The sequence below is a fragment of the Pipistrellus hanaki genome (assembly GCF_964339955.1).
Source record: "Pipistrellus hanaki genome assembly, chromosome: 12".
NCBI lineage: Eukaryota > Metazoa > Chordata > Mammalia > Chiroptera > Vespertilionidae > Pipistrellus > Pipistrellus hanaki.
Window position 1 is genome coordinate 16,220,248 of NC_140514.1, and position 9,743 is coordinate 16,229,990.

General features: G+C 53.9%; 1 protein-coding gene across 1 annotated transcript in view; it reads left to right on the forward strand.

Annotated features, from left to right (window-relative positions):
- ADCY3 (adenylate cyclase 3) overlaps positions 1 to 9,743 on the forward strand; it is a gene marked incomplete at its 3' end in the record, with an annotated part of 48,440 nt that overhangs the window by 34,427 nt on the left and 4,270 nt on the right. Inside the window, exons 8-15 of the mRNA XM_084901425.1 lie at positions 1,306 to 1,434; positions 3,401 to 3,543; positions 3,643 to 3,804; positions 5,150 to 5,237; positions 6,047 to 6,163; positions 7,122 to 7,381; positions 7,627 to 7,692; positions 9,196 to 9,277. Of these exons, the coding sequence (XP_084757551.1) occupies positions 1,306 to 1,434; positions 3,401 to 3,543; positions 3,643 to 3,804; positions 5,150 to 5,237; positions 6,047 to 6,163; positions 7,122 to 7,381; positions 7,627 to 7,692; positions 9,196 to 9,277 (1,047 nt within the window). The remainder of the gene's footprint in view (positions 1 to 1,305; positions 1,435 to 3,400; positions 3,544 to 3,642; positions 3,805 to 5,149; positions 5,238 to 6,046; positions 6,164 to 7,121; positions 7,382 to 7,626; positions 7,693 to 9,195; positions 9,278 to 9,743) is intronic.

Sequence of the window (9,743 nt, forward strand, 5' to 3'; positions counted from 1 at the left end):
GAATGACCCCTTGTGGTACCACATTCATCAGATACTTTATGTCCCTCCCTGCCGGCACTTGGTACACCCTCTCAGGGAATGTGGGAGCCACTGCTGGAGACTGGTTCTCTCCACGCCCTGGTGCGCAGCCGTCTGTGCCACTGTCATCTCATGTAGGGCTCCTGCAAGCATATCCCGACCAGTCACCCTCCTCTGTCCTTGCCGCCACCCTGTTAAGTGAGATCATGTCACTCCCCTGCTCAGAACCCTCCCCGGTTTCCTGTCTCACTCAGAGGAGCGGTGGTCAGCTGGGGTCGGGCCCTTACCATCCGGTCCCCTCTCACTCACCCTGCCCGGCAGCCTGGCCTCAGGCTGGGCTCAGTTCCCCCAGGTCACACCTGTTCCAGGGCCTTTGCACCAGCTGCTCCCTCTTAGTGGGATTCCCTCCTCCCTCCCCCGCCCCCTCCGCCATCAACAGGCCTTTTCTGAAACGTCATCTTCATGGTGACACCTCCCAGACCTGTTCTTGGCAGGCACACTGCAGTCCGTGTCTCCTGATATCCTCCTCCTGCACAGCACTGCTCCCAACTTACGTGCTGTGACCACTTTACCGACAGCCTTTCCTCCCTGGAACGTGAGTGTCCAAGGTCAGGGCATTTTGTCTGTATCGCCAGGGATTAGATCAGTTCCTGTCACATAGTAGGTACTCAGTTAATGCTCATTGAATGAATGAATGAATGAATGAATGAATGACTTCCCTGTGTGATAGTGTATAATCCTATCAAGGAAATATACTAATCATTGGGGACATTGGCTTATGGAACATTCGGACTTTTGAAAGGCATCTGACCTGGCTCCACACCAAAGAAGACCTCTGGGAATCACTGTGCCATGGAGGTACTGTTTTAGAAATAGGAAAAGGGAAAGTGGATAGAGCGTCGGCCTGCGGACTGAAAGGTCCAAGGTTCAAGGGCATGTGCCTTGGTTGTGGGCACATCCCCAGTAGGGGGTGTGCAAGAGGCAGCTGATCGATGTTTCTCTCTCATCCATGTTTCTTACTCTCTATACCTCTCTCTTCCTCTCTGTAAAAAATCAATAAAATATATATTTAAAAAAACAGAAATAGGAAAGGGAATACTGGGACAGGTTTTAATAGTAGACGTTGATACTAGAAAATTATAGTATTTAAAGACTAGAGTGAAATTTCTAAGTGCACAGGGCTTCTGACCGCTGGTGAGAGACTGCGGGCTGCACGTAGACGCACCACAGGATGGTGGGCGGCTGGCAGTGTCTGGAGTCCCTGACAGCCACTGCTTCCCACTGCAGGCCCTGCCCAACGGAGCGCCCGCGTCCTCCAAGCCCGGCTCCCCTGCCCTCATCGAGACCAAGGAGTCCAATGGCAGCGTCCACACCAGCGGCTCCACGTCGGAGGAGAACGAGGAGCAGGATGCCCGGGTACGTGCAGGGCTGAGGGCCAGGATGTGGGCAGGGGCTGGGGAGGCGACTGTTGCCGCAGGAAGGGACCTGTGCTCAGAGCTGGAGAGCTGGCCGCAAGCCTGGGCTCCGCTCCCTTTTAGCAGTGTAGCCCGAGCAAGCCCCCTCCCCCCAAGCCCCAGCCCACAGTTCCCTTGTCAGTTACATGGGGTCAGGGTGGGTAACATCAGTAAGGAGCCAAGATGGCAGCATAGGTAAACACCTGTGCTTGCTGCCTCTCACAACCACATCAAAACTACAACTAAAAGAGCAAATCATCCAGAACCGCGGGAAAGCTGGCTGAGTGGGAGTTCTTCAACTAGAGGTAAAGAAGAAAGTGCATCGAGACTGTGGAGGTGTGGAACGGTCTGGCACCCAGGGGTGCTGCTTTTTAAATCGGGAGGGAGATACAAGCTCCCGCCTGCTCTGAACTCCAGTTCCAGGCGAGACTCCGGGGGACCCAGACACACACGGGGAGAAACTGGACTGCCTGGCGTCGGGACAGGAACGGGAGTGCAACGTTCTTTCAGACTGGCAGCCGTCATTTTTCCTGCACTGGGACCTGGGACTGGCAGCCGTCATTTTTCCTGCACTGGGACCTGGGACTTCTCCGGTGCAGGGCTGACCGGCGGCCATTGCTGTTTGCTCTGCCCAGTAGATTCCCTGAGACCTTACCCCACCCAAGCTGTTCGTTGTCTTAGTGGCTTGGCTTTAGCATATGAAAGGCCTTTCCTTTCTCAGCCTAAAACCTCTCAAACAGGCAATAGCAGCAGCAGCAGCAGCAGCAGCCTGTCTTGCTTCACAGCTGGGCCTTGTCTGGGCACTTCCAAACCCAATACAAAGAGGAGGAATCTGCAGATCTCACCCTAAGCTGGGTGGCTTAGGCAGTGGCTGACTTTGCACCTCCTGGAGATCCAAGAGCCAGTGTACCCAGTGGACAGTGTGAGACCATACTGGATTACAACTCTTCACATCCATAAGTGACACACTCAAGGGGCAGACTCAGTGAGCACCAAAGCCCCACTGAAGCAAGTCCTGCCCTATAGGGTGTCTCCTGCACAGCTGCTCTTCCATTGTAGATACAACTGGTCCTCACAGCCAATTGGCCTGGAGGTCAATTCCTCCTAGGGACACCAACAGCAATCAAGGCTCAACTACAAGACTCTGCTCACAGCCCTCAAGAGCTGCACCTGTAGCTCCCAGCTCAGGTGACCGGGGAGGCTGAGCCACTGCGCCCTACCACAGGACACCTACCACACAAGGCCACTCTATCAAAAGGTTGCTGGTTTGATTCCTGGTCAGGGCACATGCCTGGGGTTGAGGGCTCAATCCCTGGTAGTGGGCGTGTAGAAGGTGGCTGATCAATGTTCCACTCTCACATTGATGTTTCTCTCCTTCTCCCTTCCTCACTCTCTAAAAATCTTAAAATAAAAAAGGTGCTCACCTCTGAGCCTTGCCTAGCTCTGATGTCCCAGAGCCCTAAGACCCGAGCGGAGCAAACACATCCATGAAAAATCCCTTCCCAGGACTGTTTTAGAAGTCAGAGTTGAGGGCTGAACTAAGCTCAGCTCTCTGGCTAGGTTCAGACTCCACAGTGCCCAGATGCCTGTGTGTGCCTGGCCCCCCCATCCTCGGAGCAGGATGTGCTTGGAACACGCCGACCAGCAGGGGTCTCTGGCCGGAGAGCCAGGCAGCGCTCCCCGAGGGTGCTGCCGATGGCGGTGACCTCTGCGGAGTGTCTGTGGGGCCGCAGGGCCTGGGACCCGTGTCCCAGGGAAACGGGAAAGGACCGTGGCTCTGGGTGCAGACCGAGCGGGAGGGAGCTGCGTGGGCGCCCGGGGAAGACTTTCCCTGGAAAATGGTTTCTGGAGCCGAGGGATCAGTCCTCGAGGGCGACACCCCCAACCCCCTGTCATTCTGCCCTCTGTCCCCCAATGCTGCCTGGCAGGCCGACAACCCCTCGTTCCCCAACCCTCGCCGGAGGCTGCGCCTTCAGGACCTGGCTGACCGGGTGGCGGACGCCTCTGAGGACGAGCACGAGCTCAACCAGCTCCTCAACCAGGCCCTGCTCGAGCGGGAGTCCGCGCAGGTGTAAGTGCCCCCACTGGCCCAGGGCCCCAGGCCCCGCCACCTTCCCGAAGGGCCCAGGCAGAGGTGGCCCTCGCGTCTCACGGCTCATTCCCCCCTCAGAGTGAAGAAGAGGAACACCTTCCTCCTGTCCATGCGGTTCATGGACCCCGAGCTGGAAACCCGCTACTCGGTGGAGAAGGAGAAGCAGAGCGGGGCTGCCTTCAGCTGCTCCTGCGTCGTGCTGCTCTGCACCGCGCTGGTGGAGATAGTCATCGACCCCTGGTGAGGGGCCTGCGGGAGCCCGAGGCCGGGGAGGCGGAAGGCGATGAGCTTCCTGGCCAGAGGTGTATTTGGGGACTGGTGTAGGGCTGCAGCACTCCTGTTCCTGGTCCCCCTCGGAACAGCCCCACTGACCTCAGGCCAGGGAAAGTGGGGGCTGACACTAGCATCAAAATGGGGGTCAGATCAGAGTTCAGAAGGCTGAGGGACAGAGGGTCTAGGGGTTGGAGACCCGGCCTAGCTGGGCCTACGTGGTTCTGTGATAAGGAGACAGAGGCTGGGGACACTCCGCAACTGCAGTCACCAAAGCCAACCTGGTTCCCCTTCTTGGCTCATCTCTAAAGGAAGATTTAGGCTCAGGGTCCAGAAGGGTTGCTCTAACGCAGCAGCTAGTCCTCTGGGGGCCAGCTGGGTGTTCTGGAGGCCTTGCCTTCACTGCCCAACGGAGGACAAGCCCCTACCTCCCTGCCCGGGCCAGTCAGCAGCTCATCCTGCTCAGGGATGATTTCCCAGCAGAGGGAGCCGGGTGGAGCCCAAAAGAGCCTGGGACTCAGTCACATGGGCCTGGTCCCGCACACACTTTACTCGTCGTCGTGACCGCAGGCCTGTCACCGAGGGCTCCTTAAGCATCAGCTTGTAAAGTCAGAGCTGACGAGGAGGATAATCTGAGGATCACAGTACCGGCCCCGGCTCACTCAGGGTGGTTGTGAGGCCCAAATTCACTCATTCGTTCACAAGTATTTACTGTCTACTTCGTGCCTGGGGCCGAGGTCTAGGGATGTAGCAGTGAAGGTAACAAAAAAATCTCTGCTCCAGTGGGACTTCCGTTTTAGAAGGGGAAGATGATCGTGAACAATTAATCAAAATATATATATGCAGAGTAAGTGCTATAGATACAAGTGAGGAGGGGAGAGACGGATGCTGGTGGTGAGCTGGATTTTGGCGTGTGTGCATTTGTATAGGATGCTCAGAGCAGGCCTCGCTGACAGGGTGAGAGGAGACCAGGAATCGGGTACAACCAAGAATCAGGCAGTGGATTAGCAACACCATAGCTATGTGGCAGCATGCTCACTCCTAAGAATTCCTTCTCAGGTGTTCCTGGGCTCTGCCTGGGGGGCGTCTGCCAGTCTGCCTTCTCTGGGAAATGTTCTGGGCCAACAGTGACAGCTGGGGAGGCGGCCCAGTCCCAGGCCCCGCACTCGGCTGGCAGGCCCCTGGCGTCCCATGGAACTTTCAGGCGCAGGCTGATGCCTTACTTGTAGGGCTTGCCTTCTGCCTGCTACCCCTCACTCTCACCCTCCCTCGCTCCTCCCTCCGGTCCCTCCTCATTGCCCTCTCTCTGTGACAGGCTGATGACCAACTATGTGACCTTTGTGGTTGGGGAGCTTCTGCTCCTGGTCCTGACAGTCTGCTCGCTGGCGGCCATCTTTCCCCGGGTAAGCAGCACTCTCCTTTCGGCTCAGAAGCCCTGGGAAGGGAGTGTCACTCCCCGTGAAAGTGTTAGTGGAGTTACGCATCCTGTCAAATCCTTACAGATTATAGATCTTTTAGAATGGTGCAGGGTTATCCACTCATTCAGACTCCAGGGAGTCATTCACTGACAGCGCTGAGCACCCCCTGGGGGCCGGGCCCTGACGCTGGAGCACGTATGAGTGTGTGAGCCGGAGCCTAGAGAAACGAGAGCCGGTGTTGAATGGCAGTGGAGGCCCGCTGGGAGGTGGGCTGGCCCTGGCTGTGGAGGACCTCGACACCCAGACAGAAGGATTAAGACTGACTTCTCTGAGCACCGAGGGGCCGTGCAGAATTTTTATCAGAATTAACAAAACCAAAGTAGTGTTTTAGGAAAAGTAATCTGGCAGGTGGCTTGCCAGGTTAACGGGAGACTTTAGGTATGCCGACCCGGGAAAGACAGACTAGCCAGGCTGGCCCTGACCAGTCTCCCTTCTTGGCCTTGTCACTTGGAGCTAAGAAACGGGCTCCTGCTGGCAAGTGCTGCCCTCGGCCTCCTGGGCTGGTCTGAGGAAACAGCTCTGCTCTCTGGGAGCTGTGACATCTCCCGAGTATGTCACAGGGAAGGGATAGAGCACCAGGATTCCTGTGCTCCCTTCTCCGCCCAGCCACGCTGTCAGTTTTGGCTGACTCGCACGCACAGCCCTTCGTTTTAGGTTCGTGGGAAGGATGAGAGCACCTGAGTCGTTAGCAGTTGTCTCAAGACGCATGGCCCTTGAAACTCCATTCCTTCTAGGCCTTTCCTAAGAAGCTTGTGGCCTTCTCGACGTGGATTGACCGGACACGCTGGGCCAGGAACACCTGGGCCATGTTAGCCATCTTCATTCTGGTCATGGCAAATGCCGTGGACATGGTGAGTCCCCGCTGTCCTTGAGCAGGGCCACTCCCGTCAGTGGGAAAAGGCTTCCATACTGGCCAGCTTGTCAAACCACTCCTCCACCACGAGACAGGGCTGGAGTGGCATTAGGTTCCTAACGAAATCCTGGCAAAACAGAAGGGTCTTCTCCCCAGGAAAACTCCCAAGACTTGTTCCCAGCTCCTTGTTCTCCAAGTTCAAGAACCAGCACCATACACCAGATCCCACCACGTGCTAGGTGCTTTATATTAACTCACTCAATCTTTTTTTCCTTTTCAACCACAATTTACATTCATCACTTAATCTTGATAACAATCCCAAGAAGTCAGTATTTTTAGCTGTAGTTCCATAGAGGAGCTAAAGCTCAGAAAGGTCAATTCACTTCTTTGATGTCACACAGCCAATAAGTGACAGAGTCAAGAACTGAAGGTCTGAATCCCAACCTGTTTTCCTCCAAAAAGGAGGATAGATTCTTTATGAACATACTTTCTACTGACTACATCTGCCCAGCAGTGGGACCAGTGACCAACTCCAAAATGGGGAGCGTTTGAGCAGAGCGGCTGCCATCCGTGCAGTTGTGAGGTGTGCGTGATGGGCTGGCCCCACAATCCCTCTTTAAGGGTGATGTGAGCAGAGCGTTACTAGGTTTGAAACCTGAAGACTGGTCTCCCAGCTCCGGCTTTCCCACTTGCTAATTGTGCTAGTTTGGGCGAGTCCAGTCTGAGTCTCCCCTCAATGGTGGCAATTCTAAAAACACTCGGGGAGATTTTGTGAACAGCCAAAGGGATGACAGTGAAGCTCTTAGTAGGAGTTACATCTGTATTATTCCTTGGTAAATTTCCCACCCTTCTCGGTGTTCCTGAGGGAGCTGGGGAAGTGGCAGCTGAGCAAGCAGCTTTCTCTGATGATGTCTGCTCTTCCCTTGACCGTGTTCTTCCCGGGGCCTGGCCTCCAGCTGAGCTGCCTGCAGTACTACAGGGGACCCAACAATGGCACCTCGGGGATGGCGACGGAGGATGGCTGCATGGAGAACCCCAAGTATTACAACTACGTGGCCGTGCTGTCCCTCGTCGCCACCATCATGCTGGTGCAGGTCAGCCACATGGTGAAGCTCACCCTCATGCTGCTCATCACGGGCGCCGTGGCGGTCATCAACCTCTGTGCCTGGAGCCCCATCTTCGATGAATACGACCGCAGGCGTTTCCAGGAACCGGGGTAAGATGGAGCTTGTTTAGGAATCTGGAATTTCTTCTTCCAACTCCTCAGTCCCCACTTCAAAGTCATGGCCCTACATGGCTTCCTGCCTAGGGAATCAGGGTTCGTGCCTCTGAACAGCTGTGAACCTGGGGCAGACCTTCCCGTTCCTGAAGAGGGGAGGGTCTGGGCTGCCTCAGGGTCTGCCCGGGCACCAGCCTCTGGTACCCAGACGGGACCTGAGTGTGCCACTCTCTGTCCAACAGCTTTCCCCTGGTCGCCTTAGAGAAGATGCAGATCCTCTCCACGCCTGGGCTCAATGGCACTGGCAGGTAAGGTGACTGCTTTCCTCCTGGTCCAAGTTTTTGGCTCCTTTCTCTAGGGAGGTGGTCGGCAAATTCATTAGTCAACAGAGCCAAATAGCAACAGTACAACGATTGAAATTTCGAGAGCCAAATTTTTTAAACTTCTTCTAACGCCACTTCTTCAAAAACAGACTCACCCAAGCCATGGGATTTTGTGGAAGAGCCGCATGTGGCTCACGAGCCGCAGTTTGCCGACCACGGCTCTAGGGAATACTGTGGCCAGAGCCTTATGATCTCTGCCTTGTAAAGGCACAGGCCGTGGGATGCTCGAGGAGAGAAGCTAGTGTGTATTTCCATAGGAGGGCTGGGCAGAGGAGAATGGCTTTAGTGTGGGCCTGGTCATCCCCAGGCAGAGGACAGCTTGGAGAGCAGCAGCAGTATGCTGTAGAGAAGGGATGAGGGGGCGAGAAGTGAAATGGATGGGGCTGCATGTGACTGGCAGGCAGTACAGAGAGCAGAAAAAAGAGGGAAAAAGAACACTGCCTTTGACCTAGAAGTCCTGGATTCTTAACCTGTCACAGTAATTCTCTGTGGTGCAGCAGGCAGCCCAGAGTCTCAGTTTAATAGTGGACAGGAAGCTCTCCAAGGTCTCTTCTGGCTCTCGAGTTTTAGAATGTTGTGATTCAGTGGCTTGACTACAATCAGGTAAGTTTAACAAAAGATTAGAAGATGGAGAGAACTCTTAAATAGTCCTTCACACAAGAAGAAATCTAAATGGCCACTGATAAATGAAAGGCATTTAAGTAATCATGAAATCCAAGTTAAGACCATAACAAAAGACAGTTACACACTTACCAGTTTAGCAAGAATTAAGAAGTCTGATAATACCAAGTACAATGGTAACTCAGATTACAGCAATTCCACTGCTATCCACATTTCTTAGAGAAATCCATGTACATACTGGTGTGTGTGTGTGTGTGTGTGCACACACACACACACACCAGGATGTGTACAAGAATTCATAATAGCCATACAAACATTCAAAACATGAAAACGATCCAAATTACACAGTGAGTGATATATAAGTTGTGGTATATTCATGCAACAGAATACTAAACAGTAATGAAAATAATGAACTTATATAGCTCCACTCAAAAACATATAGTTCTAAAAAAGGATGGCAAAATTGTGCCTTAATTCCATCGCTGTGATGGTAGTCTCTCCTTTTTCCAAGTTCCTCATGCTTTGTTACTTCCGGGACCAGTCAGATGATGCGGTATTTATTAACAGCTGGGAGCAGCCCTGATGTGAATTCCAGGTGCAGCCAGGAGTCGCCAGGATTGGTTGGCTCTTAGTGACTTAAAGCTTTTTTAAAGTGATTTACTGCTGTCCAATGGTAGGCAGTAAATGTGAAGGCGCTAAAGGAGCTAGGAATTTCTGGGACCCAGGAAAGAGGGCATCCCCACTAGAATAAAACAGCTCTTAGGAGAGCAGCCTGGGTGCCTTCAGTTGGATTACTCTGCCCTGCAGGCTGCCCTTGGTGCCTTCCAAGTACACGATGACAGTGATGATCTTCGTCATGATGCTGAGCTTCTACTACTTCTCCCGCCACGTGAGTGCCCGCACACCCTCCGTCCTGTTTGCTCACAACCCATCAGGGCCTGAGTAATAGGGTCTGAAAGCACAACCTCCTACGGAAAGCTGGTTCCCTTTGCCCAATATGTCATGTGACCCTGTCAAGCCACCACCTTGTCCTTTTTCTGGTTTCTTCCTTAGTGATACAAGCAAACAGTTCTTCTGACCCACTCTAGGCTGAAAGAAGCATGGGGCGGGGCATCAGAGCCTGGGTAAAACCTCTATTCCCTAAGCCAGGGGCTCATGGATCTTCACTCACCCAGGCTCTGGGGACGTTAACACACTGACCGCGCGAGAAAGGGAAAGGACAGATGAAGTTTTCTGTTTGGTTAAAGGGGGAAAAAGAGCGGGCAGGAAAGAAGCCATGTAAGGTACTTACTGCTCCGTTAGCTCAAGTACCACCCAGTGGTTGGCCGGGGGAAGTACAGCCTTCCTAAGCCACT